The following is a 26963-nucleotide window of genomic DNA, read 5'->3' as shown; positions in this document are numbered from 1 at the left end:
AATTAAATATTTATTTTAATAAAGCATAACTCATATTCCATAAATAAGTAAAGTAATGTTTAAAAATAATTTTTTTATTTTTAAAAAATAAAATATTAACTTTCATTAAATTTTTTGCCTTTGGATTCTTTATTTTCTAAAAAATAATATTATTAATTTCTAAGTTTGAACAATATATCTTTTTCTATCTCTCAAAAATAATATATTATTATTTTTTGCACATTTGTAGGAATACTAGAAAATGGGTAATTTATAGGAATACCACAAGTGGATAAATTTAGGGGACAAAAAGAATTTTGCACATTTGTAGGAATACTAGAAAATGGGTAATTTGGAAAATTTTGGGGGTTTTGATTTTGTGAGGAGGATGAATTTTCTATATTTGAAGCATTTAACATATTTGTAAAACTACTAAAATTTTCATCCATAATCACAAAATATTGAAATTTTAAAAAATTGTGCAAACAGGTTGAGGAAAATGAGTGAGACAGTAAAAAAAATAATAGAGTAGAATGGTAGGATATATAAAAAAAAAAAAAAAGTGTGTTGTGTGTTTATATAGAGAATTAAAATGTAATTCCTAAAAAAATAATGAACATTGCTAACTTTAACGTTGTTGGTATAAATTTTGTTATTGCTAAATTTTAACACTAGTCCACCCATTACACGCATCATGCGTGTAATGCCTGTCATGATACGGGTTCATTACACGACCACCTATTGTGGCCGCGTAATGATGAACCCGTATCATGACAGGCATTACACGCATCATTATACTCCATTGTAGATGCCCTAATACTCTCTAATCCTGATTAAACTTGTGAGTTTTTTTTCCCCTTGCTTTCCAATTTTAATCCATCAAAATCATAGAAAGTTAATTTTGACAATTGCCTGACAGCTTATTTAAGAAGAATTTTTTCTTATGGTACAAAAAGCTAATGACTGTATATCCTAAAAAAAAAAAAAAGAGACTGTTGTATATCCTCAATCTACAATCTTTTAGTGAAAATGAATGTCATCTTTTTCTCCCCTTATCTAATAAATTCATGTTATACTCCATGAAGGAAGTAGATAATACATTATATTCGACAATATTTTGTAAATAATTTTCATGATTGTTATGCTTTGTTTTCAAGTTTTTCACGCTTCAAATCTAGGGAATTTGTTGCTCAACGATTCGGTTTCAGTGATTCTCTGCGAAAAAAGTTTTTTAGAATTTAAGCGTTCGCATTAGATCAGGCTAATATTATTGATTACTCATTAAAAAAAAAAGGAAGAAAACAATAGGGCATGCATAGTTGGTGGGTACACGTAGCTCAAAAGTCAACCAAAATTGGAGGCGCCAATGGCAAAAGCAGATAGCGATTATAAAGAGCGTACCGTACCTTTCAATGGTGCCGGGGCAGGATTGGTGTACAACTAGAAAACTCCCATAAAAAAAGGAAAGAGATAAATCCACACAACGAAAATGAAAAGAAATGAAGAATGAATTACAAAAGCAAAAGCAATTTGTACATGACCGAGAACAGCATTACGACTTCAAAAAGTTCCTGCCCTTCAAACTTACTCCAGTCTCCTATCCGTTGGAGGACTAGCCACATTGAAAGAGTTTTTACTTGCACAAGCCCGTTGGTTTTTTGTACTTTGTGCAATTTTGGTGATAAAGTTGACAAAGAAAGGGGCGGGGCGGGGCGGGGCGGGAGAGTAAAAAAGAGTGTATTTTCTACTTTTTTTTCCTTTCCCATTTCTTGCTTTATTTTCGTTCTCCTCCTCGAGTTTCTCATTCTGTATAAGGAAAAAGTTTCTTTAACGTAACTTGACCAGTTGAAGCAACAAAATTTGTGCACCCCACGTTACAGCCAGCAGCTCTTTCCAATAGGAAATCTGTTAACACAAGGAAGTTGCAAGGCAAAAATCTTTCGTCCGATGTTAAAAAAGTTGTATGATAATTAATGAGAGTTGGATTCCCATCTTTCCATCCACCTTTCTCCTATGCACTGTTGTACTTCTCCACAAATTTATAAAATTGGGCCTTGACCAGTGACCAGGCAGGCACTCCCGAATCTGATGAAAGAATCAATAATAACATCATGGCAGCTTATAGAATGAATGATTTACCTTGATGATATTCAAAGGGAGTTGAATGATGGTTATGCTGCTTCCTATTCTTTACCCAGAAAGCTTCTGCTTAAAGGGAAATCTAAGGGTAGACTTTGAGGATTGCCAGTAAAGACTAGAAAAGGAAATCCCCACAAGTCATCGCAACTGCCTAACTTAAGTTACATTCTATTCTAAGCCCCCCCACCATTCATATATTCATCTGTTACAATAACAAACTATACCTCCCATTCATATGTTCATCTTGTTAATGCCAACATGAGTTAACTGCCGAATCAGCCATTTCTGTCGTCTTACTCTCTGGACTCCCGCACCCGCACCAGCAACCAAAAAAAATGGAGGGCAAACACAGGTTCTTCCATGGAACACTTGAAGCTACTATCTGCCATGCCACACCTCACAAACCGTCCTTCCGCTTCAGCGTAAGTGTTTCATATCTTCTTCTTTAAATTCATTTTCCCTTGTCAAGTTAAGTTCTTCGCAATGTTTTTGCCTACTAAATTCTGGTAGAAGTTTAGGCCATTATCCATCTTCCCGGCTCCATCTCCACATGTATAATGTTTGTGTCTGGATAATTATGGCAGCTGTGTTGCCTGATGAGTGATAATTTTACTCCCCTTCATTTTCCATTCCAAGAAAAAGGGATTCTGATCATAAGCATGGTTACACATGAAATGAAGAATGGTTACACATTCACCATACTACACAAATAATCGCTTCTTGCTGCACAGCAGGCAATCCAGAATTTTGATCTGGATTGTCTTCTCGTCTGCATACGAGAAGACAATAATATTGTTGACATACGCCAGCAAGACTGGACGTTTTTAAGAAGAATTTAGTCAGTGAACTTTGTCTGTTATGCAGTGTGTGGCAAATGAAAAGCCTGCCTACGTGACTATCAAAATTGGCAGCAAAAAAGTAGCAGAAACAACACACGAACATGACCGTATCTGGAACCAAACCTTTCAAATTCTCTGTGCTCATCCATCTGACACTATCATTACAATTGCCCTCAAGACAAGGTGCTCCATCCTGGGGAAAATCAAAATTTTGGCCAATCAGCTTCTGGATGGAGCGAGTTTGATCAATGGCTTCTTTCCTCTTTGCGGGGAAAATGGTAAGCCAAATCTGAAACTTAAATTACAGTACATCTTATGGTTCAAACCAGCAGAATATGAATCAAGTTGGGAGAAAGTACTAGCAAACGATGCATACCATGGGTTGAAGAATGCTACATTTCCTCAAAGATCAAATTGCAATGTCATACTCTATCAGGACGCTCACCATTGTGCTTCATTCCAACCTCCATCCGCTCTTTCCCAGACACCCAAAAAGCTGTGGGAGGACGTATACAAAGCCATTGAGGGGGCAAAGCATTTGGTTTACATTGCAGGATGGTCCTTAAATCCGAAAATCATACTAGTAAGTTGAAAAATGTGGTTCGTACTTTAGTCTTTACCCTGTCCTTCAGGAGAATCTTTCTTTTCCCTTAAAACTCAAGCACCATTTCCAGGTTCGTGATCCCAATACGGATCTTCCACATGCACGAGGAGTGAAGCTTGGGGAGTTATTGAAGCGTAAAGCAGAGGAAGGGGTCGCTGTTAGAATTCTGCTTTGGGATGACGAAACTTCCTTGCCAATTATCAAGAATCAAGGAGTAATGAAAACGCATGATGAAGATTCCCTGGCATATTTCAAACATACCAAAGTAATATGCAAATTGTGCCCCAGATTGCATGATAAATTCCCTACAGTCTTCTCTCACCATCAGAAGACTATAACTGTAGACACCCGAGTGCAGCAATCTTCAACAAATCGAGAAATCCTGAGCTTTATTGGTGGCTTGGATCTTTGTGATGGCCGTTATGACACACAAGACCACTCATTATTTAAAACACTAAATACAGAAGCACATTGCTATGATTTTTATCAAACGAGCATATCTGGAGCTAGCCTTCATAAAGGAGGACCAAGAGAGCCATGGCATGATACGCATGCTTGTATCGCAGGGCAAGCTGCTTTGGACGTCCTAACAAATTTTGAGCAAAGGTGGACGAAGCAATTTGAGCCATCGCTTCTAGTTCCGCTCAGCTCCATTCCTGAACTGTCTAATCAGCATTCTACAAGCATTTCCTCCGAAAGGGATTGGAATGTTCAAGTTTTTCGATCAATTGACCACGTATCAGCGATTCCTTTGCCAAGAAACATGTCCACTGAACGAAGCATCCATGAAGCTTATGTGGAAGCAATTAGGCGGGCAGATAGATTCATATATATAGAAAACCAATATTTTCTAGGAGGATGCCATCTATGGGAGAGAGATCAACAATGTGGCTGCAGAAACTTGATTCCCGTTGAGATTGCACTAAAAGTCGCAAACAAAATAAAAGCCAAAGAGCGATTTGCAGTTTATATAGTAATACCAATGTGGCCAGAAGGTGCTCCAGAGAGTGAATCAGTTCATGACATATTACACTGGTTAAGGGAAACAATGAAGATGATGTACAAGTTGATAGCCGAAGCTTTAGAAGAAAGTGGTGAGCCAGGGCATCCAAGAGATTACTTGAATTTCTTCTGCCTAGCTAATAGGGAAAACGAAGTGAAAGGAGAATTTGTTCCTCCATATTCTCCTCATCCCGAAACACATTACTGGAATGCTCAAAAACAGAGGAGATTCATGGTGTATGTTCATTCCAAGCTAATGATAGGTAGGAGCTACGAACCTATGAGTAAACCCTAGATGATACCGGGATTTAAATATTCAAAATTCATTGCACTATGATGATAATACCAGTAGTGTTACCCAATGTTGCTGTCTCTGATATGTCCTGTTTTTACTTCTTTCTTTGCAGTGGACGACACTTATATGCTGATAGGCTCGGCCAATGTGAACCAAAGATCCATGGACGGGAAACGTGACACTGAGATTGCAATAGGGTGCCACCGGTCTAAAAGCAGTGAAGAAAGAATGGATCGTGGAGATATTCATGCTTTTCGAGTGTCACTGTGGTATGAACATACAGGTCAAGCTGAAGAAGTATTCCAAGATCCTCGGTCCTTGGAATGTGTCCAGAGAATCCGATCAATTGGAGAGCAAATGTGGGAAGTTTACAGTGCAGATGAAGTAGTCGACATGGAAAGGACCCACTTACTCACGTACCCTGTGAATGTAACCAAGGAAGGTTGTGTCCAGGATCTTGCGGAGGGCAATTATCACTTCCCAGATACAAGAACACCAATAAAGGGCAAAAGATCAAAATTTCTCTCACCTGTTTTCACTACGTAATCGAAGCATCCATCTGAAAGTAACTTCATCGCTGGGTTTGGTGCAGGCCTTCAGGCTAAGAGTAACAGGTGGACGCTAAGAAAAATGGGAATATAGCACTTCGTTTGTTGCAACAGCAAATTCTCCAGATTAACATTGTACACTGTATATACTACATAAATTGGTTTAATCTTTCTCCCTTCGAGTTTCCCGTGTAACTCAAATAGTCAACATCTGCTTTAGTTGTCTTAAATAACTGACGGGGTGAAATTGATCTTTTTTCTTCCACATCACCACCGTGCAGCTAAAATCATGCCTGACAAGCTCTGACAGATTACGGTTTCAGAGTTTCATTCTTTATATCATTTCCAAATTAACTTGTTCTCTCAATTACCCTGCATCATCTTTTCCTTTTCGAATTGTAATCCGCGACTAGCTCCAAGAAGAAGCCATGACAAAATATTAGTCTTTGCCACAGATGGCAAAGAAATGGAACCCACGTAAGTGAATGGGTAAACAAACACTACCTTCTTGAAGCAGTAGCACGACATATTTACTCATTTACGGTTGACAAACAACGTTGAAAATAAGAAGTGCTTGATCAAATGCGAAAAAAAAACTACAACTTTAAGTACTTGATCAAATGCGAAAGTCCAGTAAAGTTACTGTAAAATTCACCTAAAACACCAACACTACAGAAAAACTACTGAATGGAACCTTTTCTTTTTTCAAACATTCATCTTTACAACCTTTTCCACCGGTCAATTTTGAGGTAATTTGTGAACTATCAACTGTTACTTTACAAGAAATATGAGTGGTTTTGGAAGAATTCTTATAGAGGAAGCAAAGATTTAGCACACCCAATTGGACTGGCTAAAAAACTGCTATACCACTACAGAGGGTGAGGATGCCAACCTTTGATCATCTCCTGATCCAAGCAGATACTCGAGGAAGGTTGAGACATTCCTCAGCATATAATCTTAGGAGTACTTTGCAAGGAGTGCCAGACCTTAGGAATACTTCCCTCCTGACCAGGTTGGGTTGTGGGTAGCAATTGCATCTTTTAATTTTTGAATCTGCATATTAGTTGGAAAAAGGCTCAACCAAGCAATTCCATGCAAAAGAACAAACATATAATCCATGAGGTACCAAAGCAGTGTGGCTCACAGCTGTGGCTATCTACCACCAGGAAATCCAAATATGCACCACAGTGACTATGCAGAACAGTTTTCAGTGACAAATGGCTGATTATACCTGATTTTTACTGCATAGACAGTTCAAAAATGGTAGATGTGCTCCTGAGTGGACGATCATCACAGACATTCTCTTTCTTCACGTTACTAGATTTAGGAGTAATTCTTTTCTTGCTATTTCTTCTCTTGTTTTCTGTTGTATTTAGTTTGTTTTCATTTGGTGTTTCTTTGGGTTTGAAGCAGGAAACGTGGCTAAAGAGGTAAAGAGAAAGCAGAAAGGAAGAGTTCGGAAACAGTTAATAATGTGCTATAAACCAATATTAAAAAAAACCGAATTTAGTAAAATAGAACTAAATTCACACACCTTAGCCAGAGAACAAGAAAACGATTCAACCAGGCGATCAGCTCCTCGATAGAAGTGGAAATATGGAAGGACCTTTATATTCAAACTTTTGCACAAACCCTTGTTCTCATCAAAGTTTACCTTGAGAAAGAGAACCTCTGGATGTTCTTCAGCTATTTTGCAGAGCTGATCAATGAAGATACAGCATTTTAAAAAAAAATGCAGAACTTAACATTGAGCTACAGCAATTTCAAGATTTTAAGCAAAAGAAAATAAAATCACAACGTATAGATAGCAAATGAAAGTTAAACTCCTGAAAATACATTCACAAAAGGTTATATAGATTATACCATCCCGGTTGGGGTGGGAAGAAATAAGTAAGCTGAGCAAAATACAAGTGTATAGACTGATATTCTAAGTCTGATTTCGGAGTTCAGCATAGAATGCCTATTACGGGGCAAGAAAGGACAAACTTTCCAGGATCGCAGGTAGAGCATATACTTACTTTGGGGAATAATGCTCGACAAGAGGCACACCACGTGCCATAGAAGTCAACGATCACTAAGCTATCTCCAGCTTGACTTAAAGCATCAACAAATTCTTGTGTTGAATGAATGTCAACCATATTTGCCATAGAAGTCAACGATCACTAAGCTATCTCCAGCTTGACTTAAAGCATCAACAAATTCTTGTGTTGAATGAATGTCAACCATATTTGCTCCAGCATTTTTTTCCCACCACTTTGGCTGGTCAGTTTCTTCAGCAACTGCACGTACCTGAGGTTCGCAGAAAATATACCTATAGATTATTGCAAGGATTGTCCAAGAAAAGCTCTATTAAACATGACAATCTACTTAAAAACTCCAGTATTTGTCCAAAACGAGCGTGTCATAGCAGCACAATGTGTGGTGTAAACAATGGCTCCTTTGGATGCATAAATTGTATATGTCATACATCTTTGATGTTTGAGCCAAAGATTAGTGCAGTTGACAAATGACACCTAGACAGGTTAACTTTTTCCCCTTATCATCACATGGAAACAAACGTTGACACATTGTTACTGCCAAAAGCAAAATGCCTACAGAATCTACCTAAGAAGCATAACTTCGCTAAACTATACCACTGTTTCAAATTAATGGCTGTCCATGTTCCATTCTCATTTTAAACGAACAAATATCCTCAGGCAACCCAGCTTCCCATCCAGGATGCAATTCCAGCATCTAACCTCTTGCTTCGTTAAATTTCTTCTTTCCCCTTATGCTTCCTAGCAAGGGGCGTCTTTTCCTTCCAAACTCTTCCAACTCCTTGATTAACGATTTCAGTTCTTGGAAATGGTCTAAGCAAGCATTTAATAACTACTCTGAAGTAAATTGTTTTCTATTTTCTTTCATGGCACTGTGAACTCCCCGAAATTATTCTACAGTATCACCACTGCCTCGCTATCGACTTAATCCTAGTTGTCGATCTCAGATAAATAAGTAAAAATGATTTTTTTTTTTTTTTTAAAAAGCAAACTTGGTTCAAAGTGTGAAATAGAAGTTCCAAGCATTTAGGAACACCAATGAAGAACATCTAAAGAACCTTAAAAAATACATTTAGACAAAAACCTATATCAACAAGAATTCTCAACTGGGCAATCAGAATTCAGTCAATTAATTGAAAAAATAAGGCTTCCCATAAAAGCAAAAAAGAAAACAAAGTCCTTACCTTGAACCGAACTAGAGGTCTTGTACGGACGCAATCAAGACGAGGCTTGAGAAAAAGGGAGCAGCGAATATTCTGATCCCATCCCCTCAATTTGCTTCTTGTACCCACTTGGAGGTGGTAGCATATGCGAGCGGAACGAATAGAGAACTGTAAAACATCACCAGATTTGTATTGAATAACAGGATTTCCCAGCATATCTTGCAGTTTTCACATCATGAATTGGAGCAAAAAAGTTTACTTGAAGCACTACTATTACTACAATTTGCTAATTCCTCAATCCTCACTAAGCATGAGACTCGCTCACGGAGAGCTTCAGTGATACTACCACTATTTGAGCTGAGATTGTTCCATTAATTGGACCTTTTTTTTCTTTTTTTTTCTTTTTTTCAAATTGTATTATGGAGCAAAAGATTATAAAAAAAAATTTATTAAAAAAATTTGTATTTCCGCCGAGCCAAGGCCCACTGCCGAAGGGGCCGTTGATCTACCATGACCCTTTACGGGGAAGGTAGGCAACACGGGTGCATGGAAAATTTCACATGACCCACTGCTAGTAGTGATGGACTGTTTTGAAGGCCTGAATTGGTCAGCATCTCCTCCAGGAAAGATGGATTGGTTTGAGTGGTAAAATTAGTTTACCTATAAAAAAAAAATACGATTTTAAAAACACAAAATTGATTATGGAGCTTCTTTTATTGCTTGTTTTGGGTAATGTATTACAATTATTTTACACATTGCAATTTTTTTTTTCACTTCTTTGTTTGTGCATTTGTTTCCGATAAATTATTTCCTCAACTGTGGGAATCTATTAGTTCGTTGTCCAGTGTACCGGGATTTTGTTGTAGCTTATGAATCTTTCATAGGAAATGTTGTTGACAATCGGCTAGCTAGCGCAGTAGAATTTTAATTGGACAAGGTAAAACAAAAAAGTGTTAACTAATGCATTGCCAGGTCATATAATGTAATATTGGAACTTTTATTTACCCTCGTACTAAGAAAAATGGGGTGACTGAATTTGATGAGTTTGTTCATGTACTTGGCAGATTCCATCCTTCGGCAGCTTTTGATGAAAAAGATTAATTGTGAGTATCTGCAGTAAAAGTTAGGCTACCCTTCTCTCTAAACTAGATTAGAGGAGGTTATACAAAATGTTATCGTTACCCAAAAAAAAAAAAAAAAAAAAAAGAATGAAAAGAGGTCAAATTCCCTTAAAAGTCATCTAACAATTAACCAAATTGAGAAATACGAAAAAGCCTTAATGCATAGGTCCAATGTCGATATAGGTACAGAGCTACAGAAGTAAAGCCATCCAAACAACAAAAGATTGAACTACTCTAGAGCTCTTGACTGAACTAGAAATACTTTCACATTTGACAAAAGATACCCCTAGCCCCATTGGTTTACACGCACATATATATGAATTATGAAACCATCGATCAAGCCTCCTGGATGAGCGTAAACACAAGTTTCATTCGCTACTTAAAATCAGCAACAAAACCAGGCTCTGCAACAAACAAAACTTTTGCAACATATTCCATCAATCTTAGAAAATTCATGAATATCCCAAGAGGAACTGCTTATTTGGATCGAACTACTACCAAAGGATCGATGACCATCATTGCCGTAAAAACAAATATATTTGACCAAGATTTAACCTAATATCAAACCACTAAATTTTATCTAGAAATTGGTAGACAAGGATTTTTTGGGATCCAAGTTAGAAAACCAACTTAATGGAGGCACACATTAATCCAGTTAGCTTTCAAAGAATTTCGGTTGTCTAGCGGGCAATAACAAATCAATCTCAGTTTCACCCTTCGATTTCCAACAAATTTTGGAAATTAAAGGGTGAAAATCAAAGAATTGATGATCTGTTGCAGGCTTAATCAATACAACTTCAGAATTCTGAGACCTAAACTGCAATTAACCCTTAAAAATATCAACCAAGTTTATATATAACATAAGAAGCTAAACTTAAAATTCCTTATTTTAAGAAGTTCCACTCAAATATTCTTTATGGATAAAAAAAAATTTGGGATTTACTGAGTTTAACTGTTGAATAAGAAGAGATGGTTCAGTGGACTAAACAGCAGAGTGCTACAGCTCTCACCATCCATTACTGCATAATCAAGGTAAAGCACAGTCGAGTCAAGATGGAATGAATTAAATCCAATAAGATGGCATTCCATGGGCCAGCTTTCACATCTTGACAAAATCCACTAAGGATGTGCTTGAGAGCCAGTCATTTCAAAAGTCCTTGATATCAGAATGGTTAATGACTACTTACTGCTTTTGTAATTGCCATCATTTTGTTAGGTTGATTCAGGAATTAAGTTTGTCACAAGTAAACTTACCTGATTCTGTAAACTTACCTTTGCACAGGGTTAGAAGAACATAGCCAGTAGCAGCTTGTCTGTGAAATGAAAGGATACAGAAAGTGTCAGAGAAAAAGAGAAATCCTAGAGAATCTGGAATTTGGTGGGAAAAAAGAATTCTAAAAAGTAATAATAATAATAACCTCAGAAACAAGAAATGGGAATACATGTTGCAAATAAAAATCCACAATAAACAAAGGAAGCAGCCCCCTAAATGAACTATGCTTCCACTTGCTTCCTTTCATTAGGCATTCTTAGCAACAGTGTGCAGCACAATGCAGTGAAACATTGTTAAGAAATTCAAAAAGCACTCAACTACATCCAGCATCTAGGCCAAATATTACATAACCAAATACAATTTCCTCAGCAAAACTCACCCTCACATTGAATGTTTGACATCATTTTGAACCTGTTTTAGCGAAACAATTCAAGCATTAAATGGACAAGGATGACCTACAATGAGACCTAAATATTCCCTTTAAAATGCATGCTTTCGCTCCTCTCTACCCTCAAGAAGATCAATTATGAAGAATTTCCAGCAGAATGCAACAAACAATCTTCACTTCCATTATTCACCATAACTAACAGTTAACTCCCTCAAAAGCACCGCAAGTCCATTATCCACCATATTGCAGTCCAAATGCACTTGAAAATCCAGAAAACAGGAAAGAGCAATACCTGTTTGTCCACTCAACAGCTATATGATCCATAACCAACTAAAACAGAAAAGTTATTTACAAGGGCAATTCCACCCATGGCCATTTAAAGAGTATTCAGTGTCTACTCAAAATATCCAATCAAAAGTAGTCTGTTGCAAGGTGCAACAGTTAAATATTCAGATACTTAGCACTTTAGCAAATGTAAACAACTTCGTTTGCTGCTACATAAAAACAAAAACCCGCACTCAATTTAAAATCCAATTCCATAGAGATTAGTACATCATATATCTACCAATCCAGGAGCAGTGACACGTGATCTATCAGTAACTTTCACTTTCAGCGAGAAAGCACAGCAATATAAAATCTCTTCTTATAGTCTAGAAACATAACTAATATCATCCATCTCAGAAGCTCCCTCACAGCTTAACCAATATCATCTGAGACAAAACCATCTACAAGGAACTCTGTAACTTCAAGAGAACAACTTAAAGAGTTTAACTTAATCTGAGAATCCACTACCTTGGACACCGCTGAACTTGAAAGGTACTACTAGCTATAATGTAAAAGGTAGCTACTCTCTTTGTTATCCTTCAGACCAAAAATTACTGATCGGAACCAAAACTTGGACTCCTTTTCCAACACATTCAACTGATTCTTAATACTGTAGATTCTCTCTCTCTCTCTCTCTCTAAAATCTCATCACTCCTTTCAATCAATCGACAAGGTTCTTTGAGTTTTTCATCTTTTTCTTTTCACCTTTTATCTCTCTCTCTCCGCCGATTGTATTTCCAAAATCTCATCACTACTTTCAGTCAATCCACAAGGCGCTCTAAGTTTTTCATCTGTTTTTCCACCTTTTATCTCTCTCTCTCTCTCCGCCTCCTGTATTTCCAAAATCTCATCACTCCTTTCAATCAATCCACAAGGTGCTCAGTTTTTCATCTGTTTTTGCACCTTTTCTATCTCAAAATTAGCTTCACCAATCCATCCCCACCAATACAGCTAAATAAAGATGAAATGGAGGAATAATTCACAAACCAGGCTAAAATACAATAGTAAGATAATCCAATAAGCTAACTGAGCAATATTTCAAACTTAGACATCAATGATTTCTAGCATATATCCATCATTACAAAACTTGGAAATCTACAAGGCCTACTTATACACCACTTTAAGATAAATGGTAAGCATTTGCTCTGACTTCAAAGCAACATGCCCAAAAGTTCAAGCTAAGCAAAGACTAGAATGAATTTGTTAGGTATTCATGCACTAAAAAAATTATGTTGGGCTGAGAAAGTATGATCTAAGCTAAATGGAACCTAAATATCAAGATAAAATGCAATCATATCAAGCACAAAAATAATTAAGGACCTGGGAACCCACAATATAGAGACAAAATACCTGCCTATAAAGTCCACATCAGATATAAGCACTTCTCACATGGCACGCCCACCATCCTTCAGATCTTCCATCATTTATTCAATGCATAAGGAGCAAGTCGTAGAGCAAAACAGAGTCAGAGTAACCTGACTCATTCAATTGAACAGCATTGCAAAACTAAAAATCAAATGGCAAAATATACATTCTTTTAGTAGACAATGTTAGATTAGTATGGAAAGCTTTTGGCTGAAGTATCCAGCAGATCAAGCCTTGTGAGTACTGGTCAGTCTCAGCATGTCTTCAACATTTCTAAGTACTTTTACCAAGCATGCTTCTGAGGCAACAGAGTGAGAACAGATTGTATGTTGCTTCATTATCAACCCTTAGAGGTAACAATTAGATGTAACATCTCGTCCATGCAAAACAAAGAAACCTAACACACTTGACATTCTTGTTCGAACCAAAAGCTTTTATGCACTTCCATAATGTCCAAATTCTAATACATCGAACATCATAACTTCTACCAAAAGTTAATTTAGATGTCACACCTAAACCAATATGGTGACATATAGGAATATGTCTCAGCATTGCACTTCACGCTTCAACAAACATTCGCTCATGCAAAGTTCATTTAGGCTAAACTTTTGCAACTATGAGCAGCATACTTAGATGATCATTCAAACACCAATAAACTTAGCAATAGGCACTAGACACTAATGTTTTCTCTAAATACCAAGCAAGTTATTACTCACCAACAATTCGAAAGCCACAAACATATAACCTTTGCCTCCAGAACAGCAATCAGTGGTCTGCTAACAACTTCGATAGGCAGGATTCCACTTGACATTAATGGTAAAGAAGTTACAGTAGGTAATCCAAGAAACCAAATGCTTTTGCATTGCCTAAGAAAGACCAGACCTTCGAACATGTCACAACCTAGATCTGGAGCATTTCTTCCCACTGATACAGTTGCTTGATGCGTCCAAAATTGCAAGTCTTACTTGCCATTTTAATCCATCCCCGAAATACCTTAAACTTCCACAAATAGGAACTTTAAGCTACTTTTCCTCATTTTCAATACTCAGTACTTGTAGTAACTGCACATATTTCTACTATCTCCTTAAATTTGAATGAAATCATCAGCAGGAGCCAAAGACTTTCCAGTGTGTCTTTATATTGAGGTATTTCTATACTCTTTTACAACTACAACTAGTAAAAAAAAAAAATTTAACTTGGGACTGAGGGAGAGCCATGTGGCTTCTACTCATTTTACTCCAGAAAGATGTAAATGCTTCAGCAGCTCTCATTTCAAAAAGGAAAAAAAAAACACACACGTGGAAAAGACAGAGATATTGATCTGCAATGTCTTCAAGGCAGTTTGCCTGGAATAATTTTGACACTGGAATTATTGTACTACATATTTAACTTGTGATAATATACAACTAAAACCATAGGAAACTTTCTCCATTAGCATCTCTTGTTCAAAGACTTCACCACCTACTGTGACATAATCCTCACCTCAAAAAGCATCATATTTAACTATCATCCTTAAACCTAGGCTAGACAGCAACTACCCTTAAACCTAGTCGATAGTGATTTTCTTAAACACAATCCACTTAGGATATTCAGCATTCATGGCAAATTCAAAGAAAGTTTCGATAAGAATTTAATCAAGCACATTTCACAATCACAAGCGTAACTGAGATGAAGATGAAACTAGAAAGACAAGTATAAAAATAGTAACAGATAGATAGTTGGATTAAGCGCCAGACATAAACTTCAATCTTCCCAGATTATACATTAAATACGAAAATGAAACCAACATCCCAACCATTAAATAAGAGTAATATTGCTTATCCTATACATGTCAGTAAAGATAGCCAACATTTGTTAAATGGCAATCTACTAATGGAATACACACAGATAGAAGTCAAAGACTTCTTTACCCTTTCCAAGATAATAGCCACCAAACAGGAAGGGATGAGACATGCCTATAGTCACTCAAGACATCCACATCTCAACGGCGATTGATACGTGGCTTCTCTACTCCTGCCCATGAAGCCGAACTTGAGCCATAGAATGGACCCTTGTTGGCAGCACCCTGAGAAAAGTTTATTCATGTCAGTCCAAAAAATTTCTCTTCCTTAACACATGGTATTTAGAGATAACAATGATCCACTATAAACTAACTGATCATGAGCATTGATACCATATGAGCTCCATATCCGTCACCGTAAGGTTCAGGAAAACCACCCTCAGGGCTGCTGAATTTCATCCCATATGGTCCACCTGGAGCAAAAGGTACAGTAAAATTAAAAATATGACAAGGACAATACAAAGCCCACACAAGTCTAATTATTTTACCACCAAAAAAAAAAGCAACAAAAGTAATTCTATCCATTTTGCTTCTTGCCAAGAGAGGTCACTATCAGAAACCATCATGAAGTTGGATAAAATGAATGTTAAGAAATAATATACACATGAAAGGAGGCAGTTGTGTTTGCTCACAAGTAAAATGCAGATCATGCACCAAGACCATATAACAAACATAAGTGTGAAAAAAAATAATAAGTGTGCAAGTATTGTCGTAGATGAAAAGTAAACGACTGACCTGCAGACCATCCTCGGCCATCAGAATTGGCAAGATCTGCACGCAGCTTTTCAACTTCTCGAGCCATACTGACCAAATTCTTCTCCATTGCTTGTCTCTGCTCCACCAGCTCAATATTTACTTTCTTTTCATAGTCAATAGCAGCTCTGAAAGTCAAATTCATTATCACAGAAAAAAAAATCAAAGCAGTTAGTCAAGACATGGTACAATCACCCAAGGTGTAAGCACAGCAATAGCACTTAGGAAAAAGAGAAACCTAGAGCGCATAAGTTCCTGATGTAGTCCGTCAAGCTCAGCCCTTAAACGAGGAATCTGCTGGTTATCAGCTTGCAATCTTGTAAGGTCTTTTGTAAGGGCCTGCACTTGCCCAGACATATCCTGCCTGATGGTGTTCAGCCTCTGAACTTCAGCACGAAGTTGTCCAGCCTCGATTTTCAGAGGCTCAGTAGCACGAAGATCAGCTTCCAACTTCAATCCCCTTTCGATAAGTTCCCTCGACTGGACTTCCTGTTCAGCACGAATATCAGCTAAGATAAGATTCATACGACGAAGTTCTTCATTTGCAGCACCCAGATCCTGCTGCAAAGCAACTCTATCTTCAACCAGTCTTCGATTTTCATCTAAAAGCCTGCGAATATCGGCATGCTGCATTTCAAGCTCCTCCTCCAGTAAAGCAGGATGAGGAGGTATAGGCCGTGGTAAAGGACCATGTAGAACAGGTCCTTCTAGAGGATATCCACGTCGGTTATCAAATGCTTCGCGAGGCATCCGGTTTCTTCCAGCCATGTCAAGTTACACTGCAAATAAGATAAATGAAGTAATCAAGTTACACAAGCAAAGAGGCTTGTAAGACAACTTAGTTGGTAAAGAATTATGACTTTAGCTTGACTTTTGTTTCAGCCCCATGCATTGTAAACATGATAAAAAGGAAAACTACTAGTATACAAAGATTCCTAGAATGCCCACCATCTTGGACTGAGATCATCAAGTGGTAGTACGCAATAGGCATAATAACATCCATCTGTTTCTTTAGCTTTGCTGAGATGAAGTCAGAATAGCTTAATCACATTTAAGACAACTTGCAGCTAACTATAATCCCAAAATTCAATTGGCTTACTAATCTGGCAGAACAACAAAACCTGCCTCATAGTCCCCAAATGCCACACCAGAACAACAACTACGAAGCAAACAAAATTTGAAAAGTCAACCTCCAATTGTCTACGGTGTATTCAGTTGTTAAATTCGTTCTTGAAGTCCATTTCCACAAACTTGGACCTACTCTGGTTTATAAGCAACTAAACTAACCCTAGTATGAGTGGCCTTCTTATTTGCTACTCCTTCCAGCTAATTTTAGGTAGGTACATCAAACGTGCTTAAATGACAAGAGCATCGTGCTGCACTAAGAATTAGTCTAGACATATATCAAAACCTCGAATTACTGATCAGAACAGCAGGACTATCTTAAAAACTCCAGCCAGTGATTATCAAACAAATACACAAATTACTTGAGGAATTAGCCAAACTCGTAACTTTGATCGTTACAAGAATCTGCTGGAAGAGAATTCCAAAATACAGACATTATTTGGTAACCAAATACATTTTTGCTTGATGAAACAGCGAAAACTCACCAAGTTTGTCCCAAAAAAAAATTAAATAAATAAGGCAACTCTTGTGAGCTTAACAGAGATACCTTCAGCTGCAAATTTCTTCAAAATTTTAATATTCCGCCGCGGAGAGAGGGAGATTTCGAGTAACACAATGAGAGATTAAACGAATAAGCTTCCAAATATAACGATTTTCTTAAAGCATCAGATGAAGAAATCCTGACGCAGCATAATCTAATTTAGTAAATATCTTTTCCGGGAAGCGTACAGATTATGAACCCTAGTTATGCGCCTATTTTGCTGAGATTTATTCAGTGAATTATACTCCAGAGATCGCAGAATTTAAGCCAAACCTTATAAGATGAAAATGGCGACGTTGCGACGAATCCTGCGACGAGCAGTATTATTATTAATAATATGTCTTTGGCCTATCTGAGAAGCGGGGACCCGCCAAATTTTGCTAGTCTTCTGGGAGCAAACGATAATACTACTAGTGTTTTTTTTTTTTTTTTTTTTTTTTTTTTTTTTGGGTCAAAGAATACTGGCAGTCGTGGCTCCTTTTTTGCCCCAAAACGAAAAAATTTATGTATAGCACTCCTTCCATTGTTAGCCGAGTTTTTTTTCACACAATTTAAGAAAAAATAATTAATTTTATTGAAACAATCAATTTAAGTAGTTATTTTTTTAAAATACTCTCACATTAATTAGAGTACAACTTTATGATAATTTGAATTGATGGTAAAAAAAAAAAATCAACTCTCATTAAATGGGATTGGTTTATATTCACAACAACTTATATTGAATAAGAGTATTTTAGAAAAATTAAAATATAATTATATTTTTTAATTGAAAAATGAATTACAATTTGGGACAGATGAAAAAAGGAAAACAGAACTATCAAAGTGGGACGGAAAGAACAGTTAATTATCTTTTGGCAACTTATACAAACCGTTTCTTAGGGGGGGGGGGGGGGGGGTGCGTGGGGAAGGGAAAAAATTTGATAAGGACAGCCGATTTAGCTATGCGGTAATAATTATCAATACACACCGGATTTTGGCGGAGGGCGGCAAAAACACAAAAAGCGAAGCGGAGCCACAGACGGAGCCTGACAACCGGAGGTAATTATTATTAAATTAGTAGCGGTGGAGTGGTAGTGTACCACCACTTCCTAGACCAAACCTCTGGCCCAGTTACCGCAGCGTGTTTTTTTTTAAAAAAAAATTTCTTTGGGGGAGGCTTGGTAGAAGTGGGGAAGCTAAGGCCTCTTAGCAGGAAATAAAACGGGGGTTTTTCACAAAATGGCCCGCTTAAATCTGCTTTTTCAGGCCCCTTGGGCTAGCTAGCTAGCACTTCAAAAGGGTGTGTTTTAAGAAGAGGAAGAGTTTAGTTTATGACGAGGATGGGCTTGCGTTTCAACTTTGTGAATTGGTAGTTGGGCCACTTGAATTCTTTCGCTTAATAGAAACTCCCCAAATTTCATGGATTTTCTGAAATGTTTCCGTAAATATTGTGTGATGGTAAATTTAGTTTTTTTTTTTTTTTTTTTAGGTGCAGATCTCGTGTGTATTCTACTGTCTTGGCTATTACTTAATGTGCTAATAATAATCCAGCTAAAGCTTTGCTAGCTAATTCAAGTGATCGGCTGATAAAATTATATACTTCTTCTAAAACTAGTCAACGAGATACTGTTGATATTTTTCACTGCCCAAGTTTTGAACTTGTTGGTCCTGGCAGGCGGCCAGATGAAAAAGGAGAGGCGGGGGTGGATAAGGAGGAAGGAGAAGAAGGAAAGGGGGTGGGGTGGGTGGGGTGGGTGGGGTGGGGAAAAGAGGGAGGAGGGAGTGAGGGTAGGGTAAGAGTATTGGCACTCTGAGAAAGTAGCAATTGCACTCCATTCCATGATATACATATATTTTTTTGGATACTTTTCTAGTTTCCTTTGGACAAAAAGGTTCCTAATTGTCACGAATCCAAGCCTGGTGGTATACGTCATCAGGAAACCGAGAGTTTAAAGTAGTAAAACCAATGATAATAAGTGATTAAGGGAGGTTTAAAACTCTATTGTCACGTAGGTCAAGAGATCAAATCCTTTGACCTGCAATTTAATATCCAAACTTTTTTAAAAATATTTTATCGGTGGGTGTTTCGATATCCGTTTGAACCAGTGGTGATTTATCATATTCTCCTTGACCTTTTTAGATCTCTACTTGAATGTAGATCAAAAAATCAAAATTTTTGACCTACATTCTAATAATCAGGTTTTTTCTAAAAATATTTCGCTAACGAGTGATTAGATACTCGTCATCTGAATCAGTGATGATTCATCGAATTTTTCTTGATCTTTTTCTATCTCTCCAACCCTAGCGTAGAATAGAAGTAAGTATAACATAAAATCTATCATTAAAAAAAAAAGAGAGAGAGAAGCGACCAAATGAAGTGCTTTGTTGTTACGGTCGGAGTATAAAAAAGTACAACACCACTTTGCTAATGCTTGTGGTAAATGTCCAACTAAAAAAATGGCGCAAGTGGAAATCCCAGTGGGCGGGGCGGTCCCTCGAAGGACTTCGATGGATGATTGATGGTGGAAGCCGGAAGATTGATCCAAACAAGCTTTCTACGTACCTGAAGAAGAAAGCGGCAAAAGACGTGAGCTTCAGCTGCCCCCACACCCGCACCCACACGTGTGCAGTCACTATATAGCCATTATTGTCATTTTCTTTTATTTGATCTGCTGCTCTAATCTTATAGAGCTATTACACCGCTACTGTGATCCTCAACCCACAAATTAACCCTACTGCTTGGAGGATACTGACTGAGACTGCCAGCGCTACTGGGGGCGTCTACACCGCCAACTTCCGAGCATGCAAACAGCCGGAAATCTGTTGGAATTTGACAATTTGTTGTGGATGTACGCAGAAAAGCAGAGGCGAAGGTTAGGTTCGGTTCGGTTCATTTTTGGGCCGCTCCTCCTAGTGTTTTGGTTTTGAACAAGAGTCGTCTCTCCTCCTTTTGACCCACACCGGCATCCTCCTCTTCATTCTCACCGTAGGGAAATTGATAATGCAGTCTTCCTCCGCCGCCCACCTGTCACTGTCAGTCAGTGGATCCTTCTTTAAATCAATTTGATACTACTATACAATAGAGTGCTAGCCAGCTGGTAGTATGAAAAGGTACTACTTCTATTTTTGGATCCAAAGGCTCGCATATTTCTTAAGTCTAACTTGCATCGATATGAAAGACAGGTAACTCTAAAGAAGAATAAGAAATCCAAGAACAAAAATAAATACGAATAAATAGAGGAAAGAGAAAAGTACAATGCTGGAAAAAGCAAAAATTATTAGTAATATTTTATACACGGCCCCTATTCGTGCAAAAAAAAAAAAAAATCTGTGTACTCAGAGTATAAAAGATTTATTTAAAATAAAAAAAAAAACCTTGACTTATACCTAAATTGGGTAACAAAATGGTGAAGGAAGATAGAAGCTTCAAGCCTGGCCAGGTCAAGGCCCGGGCACAGCCTTTGTCCACCCCCAAAGGGAGTGAAGCTGCTGCCGCTCGTGTCCCGCTCCTGCAATGCAATGTGCGGGTGCTAGTTTACTTTTTCCACACCAATAAGCATAAAAATCAGAAAATGCTCACAATATCTGATGATATATATATATATGTGTGTGTGTGTGTGTTTAATTTCTTACTTGCCAGCGCCAGGGGTTGAACTGATAGGGAGAATCATATGCATCTTCATCCAGATGTATGGATCTAAAATACGTAAATACACACCATCCTTTTGGTATGAAATGTCCTTTAATCTCAACGTCCTTGGTGGCTTTCCTCATTACTCCTATGATTATGTTTCCCATTCGCAGTGTTTCTGTGATCACCTGCATTACGCATGCATGCATATACATACATACATATATATATATATATATATATATATATATGGTCAAAACCACGCGTATATAATTGCGGCTGGTGGTACATAATGTGTACGTACTGCATTAATTCATATTATTGATTGGTTCTAACGGAGTAAAACTTACATTTTGTGTAAATGGTAGAGATAAATAGTCTCTCCAACACAATAATGGTTCTTCAAGATTTTCTTTGATTCTTTTGAGTCTCAGGTTTTCGTCCTGTAAACAAAACCACCACCAAATTAATTAACTCAGTAAAAATGATGAAAGCATATCAAAGGGAAAAGAGATTATTGATTGACCATTCCAACCATCGGCTACACTTAAACTGGACCGTATTATGTACGATGCAGTTTATTAAGTATGATCAAGATGCCAATCAACACCACATCCTTGACGACTAGCTCCTTGGCTAGTTAACACGTTGCTGTAGTACGTTCAGCAATTTTCTTGTTTTCTAGATACTTTGATTTGACTTTTTGGTCAAACAATTTTTCTCTTTTGGAATCTATCATGATTTTGCAACGTCCAAAATTCAGAAAGGGGCTGCTGAGTATATGACTAGTTTAGTGCTTAGATTTCTTGTGCTAAAATTGCTTTTCAAAAAAAAAACATCATGGAGAACCTAAAAACGTGGCAAATTAGGTCGATTATCCGAAGCGTTCTAACATTTACACCAAAATGTTCCATGATTTGACAGAATTTAGAACGAAAAAAGATATACCCAACTTCAACTTTTGAGATGAAAAGAGACAAAATTGGATGATGTTGGAAAGTTAGTAGTGGATACGGCCAAACTACGGACACGAGCACCAATCAACGATTTATACAGTAAACGAATGACAATTAGTTAGGTCCAGAATCATGGTGCTAAACCTCAACTTTAGAATATAAGCCGCACGTGCACGACGGTGCTTATCACCTACAGTATTTGCTTCCGCGCTCAGGTTCAACAATTCAACACAACAGGAAAACAAAAAATCACGCAAGCAAAGATCATACCGTCAATTGTTGGAGGGCAGTGGGGCAATCTGAAAGGTACTTTATAGCCAAAGTCATGAGTACTGGCACTGAATCCTCTCCTGGTATCATCAAGTCTATGATATTGTCTGATATTACATCATCCGTTAGCTGTTGGCTTCCATCACTCAGCAAAATTTCCGCTATGTCCTTTGGGAATGAACTGTCGAGGCTACTTCTTTTATCCTGGATTATTCTGTGTATTAAGTTGACCATCTTCTTTCTTGCCTGAAAATCAAAGATATGACAGCCAGTGAGTTCTAACCTCAATTATTCTGAAGCTGTATAACTTCAATTGATTGGGCCAAAAATAGATAGTACACCGGTTCATGTGACTTGCCTGTAGTGATCGGTAAAGTCTACTTCCGGGCACATTTATCGGCAAAGACATGAGGCCCGCTATGAATTCTTGAAATTGTTTTTTGAGAAATTCCATGTCTTGACCTGGATCCAAACTAATCAACGCCTTGACTAAAACTTGGAAGGCAATCTGAAAAGATGAGAATAAAAGACGAAAGTTAGTGGGAACACTCACACGAGTGTACAAACGCATTTTCAAACATAATCATTACGCTGATCCTAAGTTTTCGGACATCATGATTCAGGCAAAGTCAGTATGTAGTCAGTTCTCATCATTGCGTTTTAAGGTTTCAGATCCTTAATTTTCTGTCATCATTTTCTTTTTGAATGAAATCCCACTTGACATTCACTGTGTCGGGTCAAGACTCTGGTGCGTACGTGCGAGTTTGATGTGAGATGCAGGAGAGAGAGAGGGGTAAGGAGATGAATTGACATTTTTGGCTTGGTCTTGAATGTACACGGGATGATCTTCACTCCAGCTCTTCATAGATTCTTGAACATATTTCTGCATGTCACAGGTAATCTGCGCTTTCAGATGCGACGACTTGCAAAAAGCTCCAATCAGCCCATGTATTCTCCTCTGCAAGTTTCCACTGATGAGTAACACAGAGGACTTCCCCATCAGCTCAGTCAGAGATCTTGGATAAGAGGGTACAAAAGTTTTCTCATCGCTTTGCAGAATACTCCTGCTAACTTCTGCATCCGTGGAAACAATCGTAGGATTTCCAAATATATGCGACTTGAACACCTTCCCATATCTACAAATGAAAGATAAACACCCCAAAACTTCATTTAACCAGCAACAAGTACACTACTATCAAACGTCGTCATACTACAAGAATATCATCATTAGCTAGGTAGCTAGCTTTATTGAAGATTTATTATTATAGATATAAAACGGCTTACATGAGACGACGCTTGTCCATGAAGGTCTCAGGGCGGTCAGAGTAAGCGCAAGAGATGAAGTCGAGGGTTTCTCCGAGAAAAGGCCATCCAAGAGTGCCTAAAGGGAGTCGAGGAGTGGTGTAGCTTGACAGGAGTTTGAGTTTCCTGTAGAAAATAATGGCGGACAGGAGGATTGCTGTGGCCAACAAATTGCCCGTACAATTGTCCATTTTGGAACTTTTTTTCCGCTAGCTACTTAAGCAGGAAATCAATGGTAAATCACTAGTGTTTTCCCCTAATCATGGTGATGTAGTAGTACTTTGGTAGAGGAAATGGGCCGACGTTCGAGTGAGAAAGAGATTAAGCTGGGTAACCCCTCTCCCTCTTTTAATGGATGTAGATGGGTGCGGCAGGAAAAAAAAGAAAGGAACGTGATGTACACCGTATGTGTGTGCTTGAGGGATAATTTGACGAGTCAGCACATGTTGCCTCGAGGGTTCGTGCGCGGCTGGACCACTGTTTTCGGCCGGTGTCCCTTGGGGATAGGGGCCCGACCAAATTATTGACCGCAACTTTGGTCCAAAATCCAAATAATATGGAGCATGGTGGATTTTCAGGGTTTTGAGATTTCTAATCCTTGCAACAGTACTTATTGAAGTTATATATCCGTCCATGTGATAAATTTCAGTTGAAGCATACATAACTCGATCATTCAGATATTTATAATTATATATATTAAAAAAAAGTCAATCAAATTTAGCGACTACTAAATCTTGGTCATGAATGATTGGAATCAAAACAAATGTATGCATGATGAGATCTCTACCTGTACATTTGGTTTTGCAGTGTAATTAATGTTATAGCATTTGATAAAATTTTCTAATCGGTACCCTAGGAGGGTCATTTGTTAATAGGGCTAGATTACGCCTAATGACCTAATTTATTATGTAAACGCACACTCTCATATTTAGCGCACCTCTGTATTTAGATTTTTTTTTTAAAAAAAATAATTTTATATTTGATAAAAAAATTAACACCTAATATCCCTCTTAATGAGTGTCATTAGGGTACTCGTTAGTTAAACCCTCATTTTATTATGTCAAAATCACTACTCTCATATATAGGATAGCAGCTGGTCTTTCATTTTTTTTTTTTATATTTATATTTTTGGATGGAATATATATAGCGGCTGATCCTTGGAGTGAGTGTATCATCAGTTTTTTTTTATTTTATTTTATCATATACTCATCATTGAGTATATTCAGCTGAAATTTCCTAGGGGAAAAAAAGGGTCTATACTAATACGTACCCATATAGCTTGGTTCAACAATTTCTAATAAGCTGAACTGTGCTTCACTTTTGTTTTTTCGAATCAAGGCGCACATTTTGCTTTTGCTAGATCCGAGAATATTTGGTGGAAAAACAGTTAGTTGCATTTTTTTTTTAATCCTTAAAGCTAGGTAAAAAGATTCGACAAAAAGAAAACAATCATTCATAGCATAGGCTCATAATTTTTTGTCTCAAACTGTATTAAGAAGGAGAAGGTCCATCAACAATGATAACGCTGATGCCCCATTTCTCATGACCCATAATACATTTGCATGATTACAAGCGACTACTATACGTACGTATATCATTGCAATGCAAGATGCAGTGGTTTGTCTTTCTTTCTTTTTTTTCTTTTTTTTTCGTAGGGTGGGGGGTGTGGTGGGGGTGTATACATCTTTTGCACCGGCTAAATATAAATGGTAACCATGCCATACAACGAGCTCTATCTAGCCAGGGGCAACTGCATGCACCAGAAAGGGCATGAGAATCGCTCTCAAAAATAAAGAAAAAAAATGCTAGCTAAGCCAAGATCAATTCATTGCATCTTAACTAGGGATGTAATCGAGTCGAATCGAGTTCGAATATCGCCATACTCGAGTTCGACTCGACATGCATTTTTGATCATGCTGCTCGCGAGCAGTTCGATTCGATTACAGCCCTAATCATAACTTCACGAATCAAATTCACATGATTATGCTTGCTCTTCAGTCTTCACTGCATGAAGTTAGAATATTTTCTTAACACAAAAATTGTTGATGACAGGTAGAGAATAGGGTTTATTACACTTTCTTGTTAACCCTCTAAATGAATCAGAATTATAATGGTTACAAGGGAAGTAACTTACAGGTTACAAGTAAAGAATTTTTACATTAGAACTGCGCTTTGTTGTCACATAATAATCAAGTTATTCAAGTGAAGTGAGAGTTTCGGATTCGAAACCTCACGATCACACTTCTTTTAAACTGAAATTTGAAGGGAGTTAGCCCGTACGTTTTATAAATTGGACCAGCTTTATACACAATAATTAATAATGTGATTAAAGAACCTTCCCATCAGAACAGAAGGCATGTCAACTCAGAATTCTTAGTAGGCGTAATGAAGGATTTTGTTAGGGTAGAAATAGAGAATAAACAAAGCTGAGAAGTCCCAACGTCCATCATTGATTGCCTCGTGGCACAGTGGATTGAGCGACCCTTTGTTTTTTGTTTGCTTCAATACCAGCCGCTGGGCTCTCAGGCTTGGCCTCTCGTGCATTCATGTGAGATTCAATAAATCCAACACATTCTCCATCATCATCATCATCTCTGCCTCAGCTTTTGTCCATCATCATCTCTCTCTCTCTCTCTCTCTCTCTCTCTCTCTCTCTCCCCCCCCCCCCCAAACAATCCAAGCAAGCCACACAAAAACACGCACAACACCCACCAACCCAAGCACCCCTTATATATATAATCTCATGTTACTTTCATTTCCATCCAACGTATGCAGTAGGATAAGAGTACTATATATATATATATGTATAATATGTCTTAAAAATGCCTCGAGTGGCTTCCCTAATTTACTTTTTGTTCAAAATATGCTATTGCACCAGAGTTAATTTGTTCCTTTAAAAAAAAAAAAAAATTGAAGAGGCAAAGCACGCCTATACCGAGAAAATATATAGAAGTCGATATAGATTTAGATTGCGATTGCATTTGCTTTTGTTACGAGTGACCTAACAAAGCAGCAGGAGATGACTAAAAGTTGGTACTGTGACCCACGAACCATCCTCCTCCTTATTGGAGACTGGAGACTGACATTTCTTTAATACTATCAATGGAATGGCTTTCAATTCAACGTCTCTTGTTCACTGCTGTCCAGATCCATCCCACATTCTGCTTCGAAGGTTTGCCTTTGTATTTTTTTATGTTAAGATCCATCTCTCGAAACATTCCTTTTGACACCTTTACTCGGGTTCAACTTGCCTCAGATTTCGTAATGCAACGGTCCAGTGCTTTAGCCCTCTGTCATCATTGCATCAAATTCCTCGCCACAATCTCTTGATTTTACTCTTGTAGTATCTCTCTAATACTAGTATACTTTGAGAGCCCGTTTGGATATTTTTTTTAGGACACTTTCGAACAAAAATTATTTATGATATGATAAATGTAAAATAAAAAATTTTAAAAAAGTAAATGTTCATCCTTTTGTCCAAGCACGATTT

The 26963-nt window shown here is 37.6% G+C and overlaps 4 protein-coding genes across 8 annotated transcripts; 1 reads left to right on the top strand and 3 right to left on the bottom strand.

Annotated features, from left to right (window-relative positions):
• The first annotated feature begins 1986 nt into the window (after nt 1-1986).
• Nucleotides 1987-5773, top strand: LOC113742863 (phospholipase D alpha 4). The gene is made up of 4 exons (XM_027270873.2): nt 1987-2540; nt 2983-3540; nt 3632-4826; nt 4971-5773. The coding sequence occupies exons 1-4, from the start codon at nt 2454-2456 to the stop codon at nt 5402-5404; spliced, it is 2274 nt and encodes a 757-aa protein (XP_027126674.1). The 5' UTR covers nt 1987-2453; the 3' UTR covers nt 5405-5773.
• Nucleotides 5774-5963: 190 nt separating this feature from the next.
• On the bottom strand, nt 5964-9080 carry LOC113742864 (thioredoxin-like 2, chloroplastic). The gene is made up of 4 exons (XM_027270874.2): nt 8627-9080; nt 7425-7695; nt 6941-7105; nt 5964-6459 (listed from the first exon to the last, which is right to left on the bottom strand). Exons 2-4 carry the CDS (start codon nt 7551-7553, stop codon nt 6394-6396), a joined length of 360 nt encoding a protein of 119 aa, XP_027126675.2. The 5' UTR covers nt 7554-7695; nt 8627-9080; the 3' UTR covers nt 5964-6393.
• Nucleotides 9081-14813: 5733 nt separating this feature from the next.
• Nucleotides 14814-17811, bottom strand: LOC140003710 (protein FLX-like 3). Of its 3 annotated transcripts, none has more exons than XM_072045269.1 (5): nt 17609-17811; nt 15908-16448; nt 15652-15797; nt 15250-15329; nt 14814-15141 (listed from the first exon to the last, which is right to left on the bottom strand). In XM_072045269.1, the coding sequence occupies exons 2-5, from the start codon at nt 16435-16437 to the stop codon at nt 15058-15060; spliced, it is 840 nt and encodes a 279-aa protein (XP_071901370.1). In that variant the 5' UTR covers nt 16438-16448; nt 17609-17811; the 3' UTR covers nt 14814-15057. The 3 variants fall into 3 exon arrangements, with proteins under 3 accessions (XP_071901370.1, XP_071901369.1, XP_071901371.1); XM_072045268.1 differs by having other exon boundaries at nt 17342-17722; XM_072045270.1 differs by lacking the exon at nt 17609-17811 and adding an exon at nt 16618-17314.
• Nucleotides 17812-19677: 1866 nt separating this feature from the next.
• Nucleotides 19678-23832, bottom strand: LOC140005086 (3-epi-6-deoxocathasterone 23-monooxygenase CYP90D1-like). 3 transcript variants are annotated; one of them, XM_072045265.1, is made up of 8 exons: nt 23456-23832; nt 22983-23307; nt 22530-22679; nt 22172-22417; nt 21296-21388; nt 20948-21133; nt 20702-20823; nt 19678-20345 (listed from the first exon to the last, which is right to left on the bottom strand). In XM_072045265.1, exons 1-8 carry the CDS (start codon nt 23662-23664, stop codon nt 20225-20227), a joined length of 1452 nt encoding a protein of 483 aa, XP_071901366.1. In that variant the 5' UTR covers nt 23665-23832; the 3' UTR covers nt 19678-20224. The 3 variants fall into 3 exon arrangements, with proteins under 3 accessions (XP_071901366.1, XP_071901367.1, XP_071901368.1); XM_072045266.1 differs by having other exon boundaries at nt 19678-20339; nt 23456-23831; XM_072045267.1 differs by lacking the exon at nt 19678-20345 and having other exon boundaries at nt 20711-20852.
• Between the last annotated feature and the right edge of the window lie 3131 nt (nt 23833-26963).

The sequence above is a fragment of the Coffea arabica genome, chromosome 4c (genome assembly GCF_036785885.1).
Source record: "Coffea arabica cultivar ET-39 chromosome 4c, Coffea Arabica ET-39 HiFi, whole genome shotgun sequence".
In the NCBI taxonomy this organism is placed as follows: Eukaryota; Viridiplantae; Streptophyta; class Magnoliopsida; order Gentianales; family Rubiaceae; genus Coffea; species Coffea arabica.
Note: the sequence above shows the minus strand (reverse complement) of the source record. Positions and strands in the feature narration are given on the sequence as shown.

What these genes read in the sequence shown, in the direction of transcription:
- LOC113742863 (XM_027270873.2), top strand. Translation starts at nt 2,454, where the DNA reads ATGGAGGGCAAACACAGGTTCTTCCATGGAACACTTGAAGCTACTATC. An exon ending in TAAATCCGAAAATCATACTA is followed by an intron (nt 3,541 to 3,631) that starts GTAAGTTGAAAA and finishes CACCATTTCCAG; the next exon opens with GTTCGTGATCCCAATACGGA. An exon ending in TCATTCCAAGCTAATGATAG is followed by an intron (nt 4,827 to 4,970) that starts GTAGGAGCTACG and finishes CTTTCTTTGCAG; the next exon opens with TGGACGACACTTATATGCTG.
- LOC113742864 (XM_027270874.2), bottom strand. Translation starts at nt 7,553, where the DNA reads ATGGCAAATATGGTTGACATTCATTCAACACAAGAATTTGTTGATGCT. An exon ending in GTCGAGCATTATTCCCCAAA is followed by an intron (nt 7,106 to 7,424) that starts GTAAGTATATGC and finishes TTCATTGATCAG; the next exon opens with CTCTGCAAAATAGCTGAAGA. An exon ending in TTTCTTGTTCTCTGGCTAAG is followed by an intron (nt 6,460 to 6,940) that starts GTGTGTGAATTT and finishes ACTAATATGCAG; the next exon opens with ATTCAAAAATTAAAAGATGC.
- LOC140003710 (XM_072045269.1), bottom strand. Translation starts at nt 16,437, where the DNA reads ATGGCTGGAAGAAACCGGATGCCTCGCGAAGCATTTGATAACCGACGT. An exon ending in CAGGAACTTATGCGCTCTAG is followed by an intron (nt 15,798 to 15,907) that starts GTTTCTCTTTTT and finishes TTTGACTTTCAG; the next exon opens with AGCTGCTATTGACTATGAAA. An exon ending in TGGCCGAGGATGGTCTGCAG is followed by an intron (nt 15,330 to 15,651) that starts GTCAGTCGTTTA and finishes CTTTTGCTCCAG; the next exon opens with GTGGACCATATGGGATGAAA.
- LOC140005086 (XM_072045265.1), bottom strand. Translation starts at nt 23,664, where the DNA reads ATGGACAATTGTACGGGCAATTTGTTGGCCACAGCAATCCTCCTGTCC. An exon ending in GACTTTACCGATCACTACAG is followed by an intron (nt 22,418 to 22,529) that starts GCAAGTCACATG and finishes TTTGATTTTCAG; the next exon opens with GCAAGAAAGAAGATGGTCAA. An exon ending in CTCTACCATTTACACAAAAT is followed by an intron (nt 21,134 to 21,295) that starts GTAAGTTTTACT and finishes TGCGTAATGCAG; the next exon opens with GTGATCACAGAAACACTGCG.